The 19,999-nt window shown below is 42.0% G+C and overlaps 1 protein-coding gene across 1 annotated transcript in view; it reads right to left on the minus strand.

Annotated features, from left to right (window-relative positions):
- LOC126263057 (Down syndrome cell adhesion molecule-like protein Dscam2) overlaps positions 1–19,999 on the minus strand; it is a 551,657-nt gene that overhangs the window by 311,825 nt on the left and 219,833 nt on the right. Inside the window, exons 8-9 of the mRNA XM_049960035.1 lie at positions 10,403–10,556; positions 1,192–1,343 (exon numbers count right to left, since the gene is read on the minus strand). Coding sequence (XP_049815992.1) covers positions 1,192–1,343; positions 10,403–10,556 — 306 coding nt within the window. The remainder of the gene's footprint in view (positions 1–1,191; positions 1,344–10,402; positions 10,557–19,999) is intronic.

Genomic DNA, 19,999 nt, shown 5'->3' on the forward strand with positions numbered 1-19,999 from the left:
TCAGTAACATTTCTGAAGTTCGTTCTGCTTCTTTTGTTTTACTGTGGACTTCAAGTTTTCCTGAGCACAAGGGTACCGTGATTTAAGCTATTCTAATGTTCGCTGGCCAGTAAGTACTTTAACTGTAAAAGTATATATTTATTGCTGTCGGCTATCGGGCTTATTATGTGGTTTTTATCTGTCGTGATAGTAGTTACACAGAAACATAGGTAATTGAGAGTAACAAGCCGAATAAATCGTGAACATTATTACTTAACGAGCCACCAGTGACCCTAGGCCCCTTTTACAAAAATACTCAGAAAAACTAAAAAGTTTTCTTTGTGGAGTTCGGGTTCACTTTGTACAGGAAAGGTGCAGCACGGAAAATCGTAGCCAAATGCAGGAAGACCTGAAGGGCCGGTGCTTAGTGCAGAGGATAGCTTCTAATGCTCAGTTTAAATGAATGTACCGTACTGCACGAAAACAGATGGCACTGCATTACTGTTCGATTACACTATAGGTGAAAAATCACAGTAAACAACAACAACGATAAAATATCTGAGCGTAGCCCCTGCAGCGACCACATAAAACTTGTAGAAAAAACAGATACCATATTGAGACTCATTGGGAGAATCTCAACTGCAACTGAATCGTGAAGTTGACTTCCCACAAAACCCTTGTTTGCCCAATTCGTAATTATTCCTCGTCAGTGTGTGTTCCTTAACGAGCAGAATTAATATACAGAATCTAGCCGACTCTGAGAAGTGAAGTGGGTTTTTCTACAGTTGTGTTTGGTATGCGCGAGAGCATGACGCAGATGCTCGGCAAACTCAAGTGGTAGATACTACAAGAGAGGCGTTGTGCATCACACAGATCTACTCGTGAAATTCTGAGGTCGTACTTTCCAAGAGTAGTCGTACTTCCTCCCACATACAGTTTGTGAAATGACCTCATGTGGTAAATCAGAGAAATCGGAGCTCACAGAGACTAAACGACAGCCCATCCTCCCATGCACCATTCGCGATTGGATCAGAAAAGGCGAGGAAACGACAATCGTACCGTAAATACTCTCCACTACACACCATAAATTTGGTTGTAAATGAATCTACAAATGACAGTTCCGATAGGCTAAAACAAAGTACAAGGTACAACTAAAGTCTTTTTCACATTGAATGAAGAAATCAGTGCTAGTGGAAACAGCGGGTTACTGACCATAAACATTGAGCCTGGCCTCGTGGGAGACGGTGCCCATGGAGTTGGTAGCACTGCACGTGTAGAGGCCGCCATCTTGTACCCGCACGGATGATATGTTCACGTGGCTTACGACGTCGCCTCGCTGATCCACATACTGCCCGATTGTGTATCTGCAACAAAAATATTATTTTTCCTCTCGTTAGTCCTTCGGAGTTCCACGCGCCACTCCGATTCCATCATATCATGTTCTTTTATCTTCCTGCCTCTCCAGTATTCCTGCATCCTTTTCACTGTTGTGATTTTTCATCTCCTCACTTCATTTTGAACTTATTTTCTCTTCCTTCTTTCCCATCTGAAACATCTTCATTCTAAGAAGTCTCTGTCTGCTGTTTTTCTCGTCGTAAGTTGTTTCTTTGTAAATATTTTTTGGCCTCTTGAATTTTATTTTTGATTTCGTCTGCAAGGGGTATTTGAAGATCTGTTTGGTTAATCTGTTGTCACCCGTTTGTATAAATGATCAAAGCATATGATGTCTTCTTTATGATTGTTTCTGTTATATTTTTTTTTACAAACTGATATATTGCATCATTCAAGTCTGAAAACAATATTATTATTTTTATTTCTTGAATCATATATTTATTTATTTTTTATCAGCCAGTACTGTTACACTGGTGACTAAAATGTAATGCAATTAGCTGAATACCTGGTGGCATTGTCTGAGTATGTATTTACTCCTGTCTTCTATCAGTCCATCTCCTCCTTCCCCCTCTCTGTCCATTTTCTCAACTCCCTCTCCCTGTACACCTCCTTCACCCATCCTGTCCCTCTCTCCATCCATCTGCTCCTTCCCCCTCTTCCTGACTATCAGTTCCTCCCCTATATGTTCACTTCCTGTTTTCTCCTCTGTCCATCTCTTCCTATCCCCTCTCCAGTTCCTCCACCCCATCTCTCTTTTCATATTCTCCTCTCTCCTCGCCCTCCTTATCTCCTCCTCTCTTCTATGTCTGTCTCCTCCAATTTCCTTTCTTTGCACATCTCCTACTCTCCCCTGCTTTTTTCCTTGCCCCTTCACTCTTTACCTTTCACCCCTACCCTAATAGGAGCTGGTGGTTCTTACCCCACTGTATTTCTTTCCAGATCGGAACTAATATGTGTACCAAATTTGACTGAAATCGTTCCAGCTGTTTGAGATGAGCTTTTTACCCTTGTATTTGCTCACATACCTACACGTCAAATGTATTTCACGTATACTTCGTATACTTAAAGTATTTCACACGTATTTCTACACATATTTCTCCTGTATCCCTAGCGATTTTCGGTCTACAATTTTATTTTCTAGCAGCACAATGTTTATGACGTGGTATCTCCTAAATTACATAAGGCAGAATGATATAATTTTGCAGGTACATCCAGTGGCATATGTGTCTACTGTCTGCGAAATGTGAATTGAGTTAGTAGTAAGGAAGTAATAAATTAAAACGACAAGCTTGATACGGCAGTTTTTCACGCACCTGGGGGTTGTTGTTGTTGTGGTCTTCAGTCCTGAGACTGGTTTGATGCAGCTCTCCATGCTACTCTATCCTGTGCAAGCTTCTTCATCTCCCAGTACCTACTGCAACCTACATCCTTCTGAATCTGCTTAGTGTATTGATCTCTTGGTCTCCCTCTACGATTTTTACCCTCCACGCTGCCCTCCAATGCTAAATTTGTGATCCCTTGATGCCTCAAAACATGTCCTACCAACCGATCCCTTCTTCTAGTCAAGTTGTGCCACAAACTTCTGTTCTCCCCAATCCTATTCAATACCTCCTCATTAGTTACGTGATCTACCCACCTTATCTTCAGCATTCTTCTGTAGCACCCCATTTCGAAAGCTTCTATTCTCTTCTTGTCCAAACTGGTTATCGTCCATGTTTCACTTCCATACATGGCTACACTCCATACAAATACTTTCAGAAACGACTTCCTGACACTTAAATCTATACTCGATGTTAACAAATTTCTCTTCTTCAGAAACGCTTTCCTTGCCATTGCCAGTCTACATTTTATATCCTCTCTACTTCGACCATCATCAGTTATTTTACTCCCTAAATAGCAAAACTCCTTTACTACTTTAAGTGTCTCATTTCCTAATCTAATCCCCTCAGCATCACCCGATTTAATTTGACTACATTCCATTATCCTCGTTTTGCTTTTGTTGATGTTCATCTTATATCCTCCTTTCAAGACACTGTCCATTCCGTTCAACTGCTCTTCCAAGTCCTTTGCTGTCTCTAACAGAATTACAATGTCATCGGCAAACCTCAAAGTTTTTACTTCTTCTCCATGAATTTTAATACCTACTCCGAATTTTTCTTTTGTTTCCTTTACTGCTTGCTTAATATACAGATTGAATAACATCGGGGAGAGGCTACAACCCTGTCTCACTCCTTTCCCAACCACTGCTTCCCTTTCATGCCCATCGACTCTTATAACTGCCATCTGGTTTCTGTAAAAATTGTAAATAGCCTTTCGCTCTCTGTATTTTACCCCTGCCACCTTCAGAATTTGAAAGTGAGTATTCCAGTTAACGTTGTCAAAAGCTTTCTCTAAGTCTACAAATGCTAGAAACGTAGGTTTGCCTTTTCTTAATCTTTCTTCTAAGATAAGTCGTAGGGTTAGTATTGCCTCACGTGTTCCAACATTTCTACGGAATCCAAACTGATCTTCCCCGAGGTCCGCTTCTACCAGTTTTTCCATTCGTCTGTAAAGAATTCGCGTTAGTATTTTGCAGCTGTGACTTATTAAACTGATAGTTCGGTAATTTTCACATCTGTCAACACCTGCTTTATTTGGGATTGGAATTATTATATTCTTCTTGAAGTCTGTGGGTATTTCGCCTGTCTCATACATCTTGCTCACCAGATGATAGAGTTTTGTCATGACTGGCTCTCCCAAGGCCATCAGTAATTCTAATGGAATGTTGTCTACTCCCGGGGCCTTGTTTCGACTCAGGTCTTTCAGTGCTCTGTCAAACTCTTCACGCAGTATCTTATCTCCCATTTCATCTTCATCTACATCCCCTTCCATTTCCATAATACTGTCCTCAAGTACATCGCTCTTGTATAAACCCTCTATATACTCCTTCCACCTTTCTGCCTTCCCTTCTTTGCTTAGAACTGGGTTGCCATCTGAGCTCTTGATATTCATACAAGTGGTTCTCTTCTCTCCAAAGGTCTCTTTAATTTTCCTGTAGGCTGTATCTATCTTACCCCTAGTGAGACAAGCCTCTACATCCTTACATTTGTCCTCTAGCCATCCCTGCTTAGCCATTTTGCACTTCCTGTCAATCTCATTTTTGAGACGTTTGTATTCCCTTTTGCCTGCTTCATTTACTGCATTTTTATATTTTCTCCTTTCATCAATTAAATTCAATATTTCTTCTGTTACCCAAGGATTTCTATTAGCCCTCGTTTTTTTACCTACTTGATCCTCTGCTGCCTTCACTACTTCATCCCTCAGAGCTACCCATTCTTCTTCTACTGTATTTCTTTCCCCTATTCCTGTCAATTGTTCCCTTATGCTCTCCCTGAAACTCTCTACAACCTCTGGTTCTTTCAGTTTATCCAGGTCCCATCTCCTTAAATTCCCACCTTTTTGCAGTTTCTTCAGTTTCAATCTGCAGCTCATAACCAATAGATTGTGGTCAGAATCCACATCTGCCACAGGAAATGTCTTACAATTTAAAACCTGGTTCCTAAATCTCTGTCTTACCATTATATAATCTATCTGATACCTATTAGTATCTCCAGGATTCTTCCAGGTATACAACCTTCTTTTATGATTCTTGAACCAAGTGTTAGCTATGATTAAGTTATGCTCTGTGCAAAATTCTACAAGGCGGCTTCCTCTTTCATTTCTTCCCCCCAATCCATATTCACCTACTATGTTTCCTTCTCTCCCTTTTCCTACTGACGAATTCCAGTCACCCATGACTATTAAATTTTCGTCTCCCTTCACTACCTGATTAATTTCTTTTATCTCGTCATACATTTCATCAATTTCTTCATCATCTGCAGAGCTAGTTGGCATATAAACTTGTACTACTGTAGTAGGCATGGGCTTTGTGTCTATTTTGGCCACAATAATGCGTTCACTATGCTGTTTGTAGTAGCTAACCCGCACTACTATTTTTTCATTCATTATTAAACCTACTCCTGCATTACCCCTATTTGATTTTGTATTTATATCCCTGTATTCACCTGACCAAAAGTCTTGTTCCTCCTGCCACCGAACTTCACTAATTCCCACTATATCGAACTTTAACCTATCCATTTCCCTTTTTAAATTTTCTAACCTACCTGCCCGATTAAGGGATCTGACATTCCACGCTCCGATCCGTAGAATGCCAGTTTTTTTTCTCCTGATAACGACGTCCTCTTGAGTAGTCCCCGCCCGGAGATCCGAATGGGGGACTATTTTACCTCCGGAATATTTTACCCAAGAGGACACCATCATCATTTAATCATACAGTAAAGCTGCATGTCCTCGGGAAAAATTACGGCCGTAGTTTCCCCTTGCTTTCAGCCGTTCGCAGTACCAGCACAGCAAGGCCGTTTTGGTTAATGTTACAAGGCCAGATCAGTCAATCATCCAGACTGTTGCCCCTGCAACTACTGAAAAGGCTGCTGCCCCTCTTCAGGAACCACATGTTTGTCTGGCCTCTCAACAGATACCCCTCCGTTGTGGTTGCACCTACGGTACGGCCATCTGTATCGCTGAGGCACGCAAGCCTCCCCACCAACGGCAAGGTCCATGGTTATGGGGGTATAGGAGTCATTTTTCTTGAGGTATTTGTCGTACAATGAAATATTTTTGTAGTTAAAAGCAGTGGCATTTGTGGATACTGTCTGCGAAACGTTTTGTGAATAGAGTTAAATGCTACACATGATGCGACACTTTTTCACGCATCTCAGTGTTTACGATGTCACATCTTGTGAACTACATGCCGTACAATGATATAATTTTGCTTATACATTTAGTGGTATATGTGAATACTGTCTGTAAAATGTGTTGCGAATACGGTTAGTAGTAAAAAAGTAATAAATTAAAATATCATGGTTATTGGGACAGTTTTACTGCATGAACAGCGAAAACGTAGTGAGTGATATATTTTTTTTTTGTTTTATCATTTTATGGGGATTGTCAGCGGCAAAAATTTTTGTAGATGTTTGAAATTATGTGTAAGTTTGTTGCAAGTCACTAATTGCTCTCATTCCCAAATACTGGATGCATAAAGTATGGGTATTCCCGCGTAATGGATTACACTGCTTTTTCATCCCCACCCCTTCAACAGGTATGCGGTTCTTACCCTCACAGCGATCCTCTCCAGACAGTAAGAGTGAAATCGGTCAAGTGGGTTAAGAGGGCCTTACAGCACTCACTGGGAACCCATGACCTACACATCATAGGCTGTGAACACTAACGTAGATACATACACATACATACGTACTTCGTACATCCATTTTATAGTATTTATGGATATCAAAGCTATATGCAATCTATTTGAGAGACAAATTGATCCGTCATCGGTCATCTTACATCAATGGAGGAATCGATCTACGCTCGTAGTTTATTTCATATTCTGATACAAAACACGGGAAAACTGTTTTTCATGTGCCACCGGAAGACAGCTTACCCACAGTGGCCAACATAACCGAAATCATTAATGAATTAAGTTATTTCAGTTGGTCAGCTCTTGTGTCTTTACTTTAAAAATAGTTCCTCATGCTCTCTATTAGCAGATGGCGTAGATTATGAATGTACATTGATTCCTGCATTCTTATAAGGTGCCAGAAGATGGAGCTCTGAAGCCTTTAGAATGTAAGTTTGACATCAACAAACACAACCTCATGTAAATAGGAAGTGTAAATGAGACCAAAATAAAAATGTTTACGGTCAAGTAATTCATGACTTACTAACAGTTTCATACAACACTGTACATGTTTAACCGTAGCTATACATTAAAGGCTGACATCCAAGTCAAGAAAAAGCATTTATATATGACTCTGTTTACCTTTTAGTTCTTCTCTGATAATTAGGACGGCACTATGTCGGCAGGGGGCAGTTCAGTTTTAGCATATCTCGCAACAAGGCGTTTAAGCCGATTTATGTATCCGAAGGTAATACAGTCGGAGTCCTCTTCACCGCTGCAGGAACAGTATAATGCCGATGCAGCGTAGATGTTTCTTGAATCGAATTTCTGGAGCGCGATGATGATTCCAAAGCTTCTTCAGCTACGGCATTTATCCTGTGAGTGACACACAGGATTGCGGAAGATGTATTTGTGCTCAAATTCTTTCTGGTCTTCTGGAGTGCCGCATTCTTTGATTCAAATTTCCCTGGTGAAGCTTTATCTATTCGTAGAAAATTGGTAGTTTTCATTCCACAAAGACTAATTTTTCCATATCGAACTGCCAACGCAACCATAAACATCTGTCATTTAGTTTCCCTCAAAGCTGTAATGTGCCTCTGACGAGCATACGTCGTCGTCGTTCGCAGAGTATTGTTTACACTCTTCTACGTTGTCCACATCGGAATGGTTACCTCTTCTTATGTTAGGAGGTATAGGCGTAGAGTTGCAGGCCAATAATATGGTGATTGTCACTGCCACTCGTTAATAAATATATTGGAGACGATGTAGGATAGCTATCAGCTTTTATGTTGGAATAGCAATCCCTGGTGGCAGCACACATTTTATTTGCTTTGAGGATAAGAGTAGTGTGCAGACCATAGCAGCTCCACCCGATCCTAAACCCGACGACAATACTCCCACAGAAGTTGATCTGTAGAAGATGGTTCTGCGATCCATCGTCGAGTAGACAACAGTAGTTTAGGGAGGGATGATTGTAACACGTATCGATCCTCTGCAGTGGGTGCTTAATACAGCTTCGAAACTCACCTTTAACATTCTCAAGGATTTCAAGACGACAGAATTTCGCCATGTAGCCAGAATACCTTACCTTCCCTGAAAGGTCAAGACGATCTATAGGTGACATGTACGTCGTGTCTAGAACAGCGCACTTTCGTAAGAGTGCTAGCTCCACAATGCCACTAGGATGCAACAGCTGCTGACGAACTAGGCTCAATGCCATCAGTGTACTAATATTACATTGTTTCAGCTGTGGTACCGATCGACACCTGTGAAGACTAACAGCAGTGTCATGATCATCAGCCATCCATTACGTCAGTGAGAAAGGGACCAGCCATCATGACAATCAGAAATTGTTTGGGCACTCGTCTGTAAGAGCCATCTGACCTTGTCACATGATTGTGTCAAATGCAATTTACCAGATGATGAATCAGACGCGGTTCATTGTTTCCATGTTGGAGAAGGCTTCGAATCAGTGTCCACTGTATTCAAATTTTCGAATGGCGGAAAGTGGTACCAACATTTTATTGCCTTTCAATTATGTCACAAAATACGTGTTTTTGGCAGTTCTTTCTAAAGCAGATACTGTGAAAACCGTAAAAGTGCACCTCAAGTAACAAAACGAAATTTGAAAATTACGCTCTTTAGCAAGCAAAGCAAGAGACTCGTTAGCATCTGGAAGTACGGAGAGATATTTCGCGCCTTCATTTCATTTAATTTTAGTGAAATTGTCGCCGGATGGTGATGTTGTCATGTTCTAGTGCGTCTACTGATACATTATCAACTAAACATGCCTACAATGGATGGAACTGCCAGTGTCTAAACTAAAAAAAACAGTATCTTTAACACTATCAAAACCGTTTGTTAATAACGCATCAAAGCTTAATAGAAAAATATAGAAGGTTCAGCCACTCTGTTAATTTTCATTCGTTGTAGGCAGTGGAAAGTGAAAACCACACAGTGCATGATACCACTTGCTTAGGCTCAGCTTGTTGAAACTTCTTGAAACTCGTAAGAGATGCGTTCTGTAGAAGCCATCCTCTCTGCCCCAATCCCAATCCCTATCCCCCAGCCCACTCTAATCTGTGCTACGTGGAGCTAACCGGCATTTCAAGTGCAGCGTTAAGTTTAGTTACTACCGCTTTAAAGAACATCACTCTATGGCAACAGTTCTAGAAAGATGATCGTCATTATTTAAATTTATAAGGAGAATACGTCTTGATATTTTAAATTTTGTGCTACACTACTGACAAATATATTCTAATGCAGCTTTTTGGGCGGCTATGTCTCTGAGCCCTTATCTACGAACAAAACCAGCGATAAACTTTGGTTAAGTTATCTAGATATAGAAAAGTCTTCAGACATCAAATATTTCAGTGGATTTACTGGCAGTGATAAGCATTGCCCTACATATTGTTAGATTTCGTGAATGGAACACAATTATGCAAGAGGAAGCATAACTACTACACTGTCCAATTATACTGAAATTAATTACTAACGGAAATTCTAAATTATTTGGAGTCACGAGGAAGAAAGGAGGAAAATAGTTTGTAAGTGAAAGTTTAAAATATGATTCGATAATTCTTGACAGTGCTGTCCTGAATTGTTACGGAGTCATAAAAACATTAATTTACAACTACATGTAATACTGTCACTCATTTAGGAAATACCGTTAATGCCTTACAGCACTCACTGGGAACGCATGACCTATGCATCATCAGCTGTGAACACTACAGCACGAAAACGACCAGCTTACTCTATTCTTCAAGGCTCACCCATTTGTATCAATTCTTCACTGGGTCTGATAACTGACGAACTACGCAGATCCAATTGTTTGGTTTCAGAATTATGTTAATTAACTGAATGTATTACATGAATATTAAAACACAACTGTACGCAAAGAAAGAATGAACTCCTAGAGTTTTGAACATGGCTGCGTGGCCAGCGACCGTTTACAAAGTAAAATTAACAGCAATAGCAGCTCTCTGTCGCAAAAAAACGAGTCTCTTGACCCACGTTTCGGCACAGCTGTGAGTGCTCTCATCAGAAATAAAACTCTCAAATTGGCGTGTCACGTATTAAACTAAAAATCAAGTGATAAAGATTTAGTCACAAAATTTGTAAAACAGAATACATAAAAGGCAGGCCACTATGGGTTGCTCACATGCGCTGAGCTACAGTAGCAGCAGACTTTTTGCGTCAGTGGGCTGCTATTGCTGTTAATTTTAATGGACTGCTATATGCTTAAACAGAAGAGGAGCGTTGTTCCCTAGTGTTGGGGTACATTTGGACACCACGTCAGAGCGCTTTGCCTCTCACCTGTGTCCCACTTGGGCAGCAGTCAGCGACTGGCCGTCGAGGTACCAGGTGAACTGCGGGGGCGGACTTCCAGCGGCGGAGCAGCGCAGAGAAACCGGCGGCCCCGGACTCAGCGCCTGCTCCATGAACGTCCACTGCAGCTCCGGCACCGTGTCTGCAACACCAGCGCCACGGTGTCTCAGTCTGGCACCCAGCGTCTGCCGTCTGGCCACACAGCGGCCGGCGGCCAGTCACAGCGCGTTACCGGGCCTGTGCGCTTCCGGACTTTCCAACATATAAGCCACGATCTCTTCGGGATCTTGATCTAGCTCAGTATTTAAGCAGCTTAGTATTTATGTATTTTTCTGACCATCATCAGATTACGGTTGAAATGGTTCAAATGGCTCTGAGCACTATAGGACTTAACATCTGAGGTCATCATTCCCCTAGAACTGAGAACTACTTAAACCTAACTAACCTAAGGACATCACACACATCCATGCCCGAGGCAGGAATCGAACCTGCGACCGTAGCGGTCTCGCGGTTCCAGACTGAAGCGCCTAGAACTGCTCGGCCACAGCGGCCGGCGCCAACATCTTGACTACTGTGGACTGAAACAGCGCATTGATGGGCGAATGTACAGTGAACCCCTTACAATTTCAGTGCTGGACGGCAACAACTGGTTAACAGCCATGCTGATCAAAAACATTTCCTCACCAGAGAACAATGTACTTATATATATATCAGAGATTAGGACTAGGGTGCAGACGTCGCAGTTGAATGCTTGAAAGATCTGAAATGGTTATGTGGACTGGTGAGTCGCGTTACACGGCGATGATAGCTCACGACTACGTCTGGATGCTCACGAGGTGACGAATCCCACTTGACAACTCAGGAGGGTGTTGTTCAATCAGGTGGTGGAGGTATTCTCGTGTTGGTATGCTTATACAGAATGAAACTGAGGACCTCGCGGTTGTTCCACCAATTGTAATCGGCTAACGATACAGGAAAATATTCTCCAACCGCGTTCATCGTTTTGCTCAGGTTTTTGAATGTGCGAGGGGCATTCGATAAGCGAGGCAACTCTCTTTTTCTCTTGATCAGTTGTGGTTGAAAGAATGCGAAATTTTCTATGGGGTATGGCGGAATATTCCTGCGTCAGCCGCTGTAGTTACAGTAATAGTAGCGGAGGTGCGTTCCGAGTAGAAAGCTGTCATTGAGTTGCTTTTAGTGGAAAACCAGACCATTGCAGATATTCGAAGGCGCTTGTAGAATGTCTACAGAGATCTGGCAATGAACAAAAGCACGTTGAGTCGTTGGGAGAAGTGTATGTCATCATCGTAAGGTCGCGCTAACCTATCCGACATCCCCCATATAGGTGTCTGCACACAGCTGTGACTCCTGGAATGTTGGAATGTGCGCACACTGTCATTCGAGACGATCGACGAATCGCAATTAAACATCTCGCTTCTCAGCTGGACGTTTATGTTGGTAGTGCTGACATACAAGTTGGGGTAGTCAAAGGTGTGTACCCGCTGGGTAACTTGCCACCAAACAGAAGACCATAAAGAGCAACGAAGGACCTTTTGTGTGGAACTGCTTGCGCGTTGCGAGGTTGAAGGTGACAGTTTTTCTTGTGAACATCGTCAAGTGCCATGAAACATGGATTCGATACTTCCAACCGGAACGAAACGGTAATCCGTGGAGTGACGCCACACCACCTCTCCCCCGAAGAAAAAGCTCAAAGGCACACACTCGGCTGGTAAGGCCATGGCGACGGTCTTCTGGGACTCTGAATGGTTTATTCTGTTTGATGTCCTCCCTCATGGTGCAACGATAGAAGTCTGAAATGCGTTGTGCCATCCTCAGGAAACTGAAGGAACGCCTTCTGCGTGTTGGTCGCCACTAAAATGCAAACCTACTTTTCCTTCCCCATGACAACACAAGGCTTCGCACAGGTGTGTGCACCACAGAGGAGCTTACAAAACTTCATTGGGGTGTTCTTCCTCATCTACCCTACAACCCGGATGTCGCACCTTCCGACCTTCATCTGTTTGGCCCAACGAGGGATGCACTCCGCAGCAAGCAGTAGGTGGATAATAGGGACGTTATTCGTGCAGCAAAACGTTTGTTCCGACATCGACTGGTAGAGTGGAGCCATGCGGGGACGCAGGCCATGTCAGTAAGGTGACAGTAGGTCCGTCGCTATGAACATAGATTATGTTGAAAAATAATCTCTAGCAGCCAGAAGAGTGGGTAATAATATGGTGGACCGGAATCCTAAATAAAACCAACTTGCTTTCAGAAAATGCATTACTTATTGAACACCCCTCGGTCTTTTAGCAGGACAGTGCATTATCCATTTTCTCCAGAATTGTCTTACAAAGACACGTTTATTTGGTCGGTCAAAGCAGTTATTGAGACGAATAAGCTCGCTCCTGCTCTCCTGATTTTGCAACACTTATTTATCTCAGGGCCATTTAAGTTTTTGACAGTGTTTTTCTGCTTAAGGCATACTAGAAAAATTTTGAGTACGGAGATTTACTGCAATTCATCTGCATTCTACACCATGTTGTTCGATCCCTTACACACCTGTATTTTAATGAAATTAGCAGGAATATACCCTGAAACAAAGCTTTATAGCCGAGAGTTTCTTTAAATATTATTTTTTTCGTTTTTGTTCAAATCAGAAAGAATTACTACCTGACAGGAGAACATATAAGTCACCCGCCTTAGAAGAGCTCATTAGCCGCCCTGGAGCGATATGGATGGCGTAGAACTGGTGCCAGGTGGTCGTGTGAACTCGACCGCCGATATTAGTCGAGGCACTGAAGGTCGGTTGCATGGGATCAACACGGAAAGACGCCTCGACGTGGGAACGTGACGGAACCCCAGAAAGCAGCTATTATCTTTGGACGTTCCCAAGACTGCAACGTCAGTGAAAATGTCCGATTTGTTGGTATATCAGTGCGGACTGTCAACCATGTCTACAAAGAGTGGTGTACCACCACCAGTCAAATAACACGGCGTAGGAACAGTAGTTGTAAAAAGATCGTAACCGACAGAGATCGGAGACGAGTGTCATGTCAGAGACAATCAGTTTTAATCTTGAAAGCAACTGCGGCTGTCATTATAGTGCAAGTCAAACTACAATCAGCTTCTGAGAAGCGAACACTGAGAAGGGACCTGCTAGCATTGAACTTTTGGAAACCAGTACCCGACAAAAGGCCGTTGCTCATAGCGGCAGGAAGTGCTGCGCGTCTTAAATGGACAAACTGCTATATCTCGCGTTTTGAGATGCTTAAGAAACAATACTTTCCAAATAAACAAGAGAAAGGTTTATTACCGCGTAGTAGGACACGTGGACTTTGTAGACTTAGAGAAAGCTTTTGACAATGTTGATTGGAATATTCTCTTTCAAATTCTGAAGGTGGCAGGGGTCAAATACAGGGAGCGAAAGGCTATTTACAATTTGTACACAAACCAGATCGCAGTTATAAGAGTCGAGGGGCAGGAAAGGGGAGCAGTGGTTAGGAAGGGAGTGAGACAGGGTTGTAGCCTATCCCCGATGTTATTCTATCTATATATTGAGCATGCAGTAAAGGAAACAAAAGAAATATTTGGGATACGAATTAAAATCCATGGAGAAGAAATAAAAACTTTGAGGTTTGCCGATGACATTGCAAGTCTGTCAGAGAGAGCAAAGGACCTGGAAGAGCAGTTGAAAGGAATGGACACTGTCTTGAAAGGAGGATATAAGATGAACATCAACAAAAGCAAAACGAGGATAATGGAATGTAGTAGAATTAAATCAGGTGACGCTGAGGAAATTAGATTAGGAAATGAGACACTTAAAGTAGTAGATGAGTTTTGCTATTTAGGGAGCAAAATAACTGATCATGGTCGAAGTAGAGAGGCTATAAAGTGTACACTGGCAATGGCAAGAAAAGCGTTTCTGAAGAAGAGAAATTTACTAACATCGAGCATAGATTTAAGTATCAGGAAGTCTTTTCTAAAATATTTGTATGGAACGTAGCTATGTACGGATGTGAAACATGGACGATAAATAATTTTGACAAGAAGAGAACAGAAGCTTTCGAAATGTGGTGCTAGAGAAGAATGGTGAAGATTAGATGGGTAGATCACGTAACTAATGAGTAGGTACTGAAAAGAATTGGGGAGAAGAGGAACTTGACTAGAAGAAGGTATCGATTGGTAGGACGTGTTCTGAGGCATCAATGAATCACCAAGTTAGTATTGGAGGACAGCGTGGAGGGTACAAATAGTAGAGGGAAACCAGGATATGAATACACTAAACAGATTCAGAGGGATGTAGGTTGCAGTAGTTACTCGGAGATGAAGAAGCTTGCATAGGATAGAGTAGCATGGAGAGCTGCATCAAACCAGTCTCTGGACTGAAGACCACAGCAACAACAACAACAATAGGACACTACTTACGAAAGTTAATGCCAAATCCTTTCTGTCTAGTATCAGGCGTTCGCCCGAATACAACAAAGTTAATTATAATGACGAAACGTGGAAACGAAGGTAATGTAGTTTCCCACTGGAAGGAAGGAGACTGTACTCGGTAGAAGCTGGGCAAGACACTTCTTGGAGGCGACGCTAGAGAGGTCCATCGTCCCATGGCGATGGCTCCAATCGGGATGTGCCTGAAGGATTAGGATTAGTGGGCATGGATGTCTGCCTGCCCAAAGCGTCACCGGAGAACAGCTGATGAGGTTTTTTGTGGTAGGTTGAGGTACAGCGTCACCGGTGGATCTCGGTCTTACTGTCTTGGCGTAAGGGTAAATTTGTTCTATCCTACAGATTATTGGAGTGCATGTTGAAGGTGTGGCGGTGGGACTTGAAGTCCCATACCACCCTCAGACAGCGGTAGTTCAAGGTAGCAGGCAATAGGTATCACAACTGCATAGGTACTCACGTTGGTTGTTGTATGATGGTCGACACATATCGAGTGGTCGTATCAAGATTGACACTTCATTAATGGCTGTCACATGCCGATGAATGGAGCTACGCTGCTGTAAGTAGCCGGTCCTCTCACGTAACTCGGTGGAGGGAAGTATCCCTACCGAGGAAGACCTCTGGTGGCGCTTGCCCCGCCATCTATCGGTTGCGATACGACACTCACCGACGGCCGAAGTTCTGGGAGGCAACGCCTTGGAGGTATGCATATATGCGACGCGTCTTTGTCCACCGGGTTGCCTGTCCGTCAGGTGTACTGCTGGTATATGACAGAAACGACACTCAAACTTGACAGCAACTGCTTGGAGGTGTTTAGTATGTCCAACAAATCGCGGTTTTGTCTCAGGCGTGGTGGTTCTGTAATGTTATGTTTTGTGGGTGTTTTCCTTACCATAACTTGGACCTACTCATTCAGGTTACCATCGACATCAAGCAGAATATTTATATCGCACATTCTGTTACATCTGCATGATGAATATGCTGTGGACACTAGAGGAAGTAACTTAACTAGAACAAATAACCGGTTGTTACGTACTCATAGTTAGGGAAATAATCAGTTGTCAGTATCTGGCAGCTATTTCAGTAAGTGCGAATACTGCACTTCATCTATTTGCCGACGTGTGTACGTCGTAATTCCCCTTCGGTGGCGCTATGTCTTAACATGAATAGTGAATACATCGACAACGTGACGTTCGTAATGCCATGGACATGACTGGTGAGTTACTGCTAACACTGCGCGCAATCTATTCATCGATAAATGTGTTTCTCATTCGGTCTCGCTCTATCTTGCCATGGATAAATCATAATGAACTTCAGGATATTCGTCCATTTGTGTAAGTAACTGATGGAATACTGGTTAATTTATAGATATAAAAATACTAGAGGTTACTGATAACTGGAATATTGGATAACTCTAGTCCATTCCTGTTTCGTTTCACAAAGACGCTGTAAGTAGGCTGTTTAGGTTTTTTTATTAGTAACGCCACCTCTGTATGAAAATCACCGGCTGTGCCGTGTGCAGTCTGTGGCTGCTTTGCATTGTTGTAATACTCAACCATTGTAGTGTTAGGCAGCTGGCTGTGAACAGCGCGTAGCGTTGGGCAGTTGGAGGTGTGCCGCTAGCAGTGGTGGATGTGGGGAGAGAGATGGCGGAGTTTTGTAATTTGTCATGATATCAAGGTAAATACATTGTTTGTTCTCTATTAATATCTTTCATTTGCTAACTATCCCTATCAGTAGTTAGTGCCTTCCATAGTTTGAATCTTTTATTTAGCTGGCAGTAGTGGCGCTCGCTGTATTGCAGTAGCGTGAGAGCGAAGATTTTTGTGAGGTAAGTGATTTGTGAAAGAGATAGTTTAATGTTAGTCAGGGCCATTCTCTTCTAGAGATTTTGAAAGTCAGATTGCGTTGCGCTAAAAAAAAAAAAATATTGTGTGTCAGGTTAAGCACAGTTATGTAAAAGATTGTAAAAAGGGAAAGTTTCATATGTCGACCCTTAGCCGAGGATACCTCACTGGAATCTTCTGATTTTTTCTTATAGTTTGTGTAATTAGTGTAGCTTTTGTTTATTGCTAGCGCGTAATTGTAGAGAGAATTCCCATTGTAGTTGTAGTTTTTCATTGTTGTACAGTAAAACAGTTGTGGTATGCATGTAGATTTGCACCAAGTATTTCGCAGCTGCAATTAACTAGATATTATTTTCAGTGTTATGTTAATATGTTCTCTTATTTTTGCTCTTCAAATTGAGTTTTTCTGTGTTGTCGTGTGAAATACTGTGACAATAATGGCGTGTGAAAAACGTAACACTAGGCTCCAAAGTAAATTGAGAAATGACAGTGAAGACGAAAGCAATATGTTAGCGCCGCAGAATAATGAATTAACTAATGTTAATAGTAGTAATTTGGTAATTGCGCATAGGGAAATGGAGCGGGTTTCAAACAATGGCGTGGACAGTGAAACAATTAGTGAAGAGGGAAGCATTATCGATCGATCGGTCGGCAATAGCTCGGCTCAGGAATCCGAAATGACGCGACACGATCTCGCAAATACTGTAGATTCAGGTTTTGGATCCTCACCGTTTTCTCAAATAAGTCAAGACACATATTCTGCTTGTCAAAATGTGAATGTTTCCGGTGCAAATTCACTGCCGAAAAGCACTGAGGAACATGTTCCAGACACCAGTGCATTGTTATTACAATTAATACAACAAATGGGACAAACACAACAAAAGCTTCAAAAGTTAGACACAATGGAACAAAATCTTCGAAAGTTAGACACAGTGGAACAAAATCTCAAAAAGTTAGACACCACACTTGAACAAACACGTGAGGATTTAACTAATGAGTTACATCACATTGAATCGAAATGTCAAAAAGTCTGTAATGACGTAAAAACACAAATTTGTGAGCATTTCCAACCTATTTTTTCGCGTCATGAAAATGCACTACAGAATCACGAAGCAGCCATAAAAGAACTGCAAACTACTGTTCATGAAAATCATGAGACCTTGCAAGCTAAATTTGACTCAGTTGCATCTACCGATTCGGTTATGCAACTTGCAAAAACTTGAAGGACACAGTAGATTCGATTTCAACACAAATGGACACTCTGAAACTTGGTTCAGAAAAACACACTAAGGAAATGTGTTCACTATCGGAGAAAGTAGGCGAACTTTCGGATCAGGTCACTAACTTATCTACAAAGGTAGATGATGATCTGAATGGCACAAGACCTGTAGCCTTCACTGACACAGAAGAGTATGAACAAATTAGAAAATTCAAACAAAATCAAAATCAAATCAATACACAGAACAAAAGAGAAATCCGCGAAGTACAAGATCAGCTGACACAGGTAATACAAGAATTACGTATTTCAGAGGACACTCGCGCCCCAACACGGGAAGAGGGACTTAGAAATACGGAACAGCCACAAAATAATAACACAGGGCATTTCGGAAGTTATGAAAGAAACTGGCAATGCGCACCGAATTTTGAGATGGAACGGCCGACACGACCTAACAATGAGCGATATGCGACTCGCCGACATGATGACTTTGACTATAAGCTGTTCATTACTACACGTAAATTCAAAACGTTTAAGAATTCTGCCAACGACATTCATCCACAAGCGTGGCTCGATCAATTCTCTCATTGTTTTCCCCCCAACTGGTCATTAGAACACAGATTAGAATTTATGTGTGGCTATTTAGAGAATGAACCAGCTGTAAGAATGCGTTCGGTCATTCACGATTGTCATAGTGAAGGAGAATTTTACCATGCCTTCCTCTCAGCATATTGGTCTCAAGCCACACAAGACCGAGTAAAACATGGCATCATAATGATGAAACATTTCGAACAATCTGAATTCTCCAGTCTTGTGAAATATTTTGAAGACATGTTGCACAAGAATCAGTACCTGTCAAACCCATACAGCCCCTCAGAACTCATCCGCATTTGCTTAATCAAACTGCCTGAACATTTGCGACATATTATTTTGGCAGGACGTTGCAAAGACGACATTGAAGCATTTCAAGGACTCTTACAAGAACTGGAAATTGACACTGACAATCGCGGAACGCACGAGCACAACAATTACAGATCACATCCGTCGCAATTCCGCGATGAAAGAAATAATAACTGGACGCGACAAGGCTATTCTCACAACGCAAATCGTGACCAAAACAGACACCACCCGTATAACAACCGTTGGCAGAGTAGTAATAATTACAGGGAAAGATCACCTCTCCGCGGTAATGACTATCACAGAGACAATCAGAGAAACAGACAATATGGGAACCAAAACAATTATTATTACGAGGGACAGAATAACTTTAGACGCAACGGTCCAGCGCGCAGTTACGATTCAGGGAGAAATTCTCCACCACTTAACCGACAAGAAAGAAACCACAGAAACTACCAACATGACGACAGACGATGTGATCGTAACGACAGACCTGAATTGCATCAGAACTGGCGGGATTTAAACAGGGCAGGGCCGTCTCGTCACGGTGAATTTGTAGAAGTTAGGTCTCCAAACCCCAATAACGACGCGCGCCAACAAAGAGACAATAGGCAGTGACTCATACAGCTGGCAGCCACGAAACGCACGTGTGACACTAACGACGCAGCTGCCGTAGCAAGTAATTACGTAAAAATGGAAGACATTAGGGACATCTTACTCCAAGAACACGACGTAAAACATAACAACATTGCATATCCTGTGATTCACATTACAGTAAATGACGTAAAATTTACGGCAGTACTTGACTCTGGCAGTCCCATTTCAGTAATTAGTGAAACAGCTTTTAGAAAATGCAACATATCGAACGATTGCCCCACACTTCCGTTACGTAAGATTAAATTACAAGGTGCAATCTTTGGAAAAAGTGTAGATGTACGTCAACAAACCTACTTAGAATTCTTTTGTCAAAGCCACAGCTTCTCTATGAACTTTCTTATTGTTCCATTATTGTCGACGGAAATTATACTGGGAGTAGACTTTTTGAATAAATACAAAGCAATCTTAAGCTTTCACGATGCTGAAATAAGTTTAGAAAAAGAAGGTAAGTCAGTAGCTTTGAAATTTGAAGATTGGCTCTCAAACCATGACGAAGAAATTAATCGGCTTTACCTCCTG

Source organism: Schistocerca nitens, chromosome 1, assembly GCF_023898315.1.
Source record: "Schistocerca nitens isolate TAMUIC-IGC-003100 chromosome 1, iqSchNite1.1, whole genome shotgun sequence".
Taxonomy (NCBI): Eukaryota; Metazoa; Arthropoda; class Insecta; order Orthoptera; family Acrididae; genus Schistocerca; species Schistocerca nitens.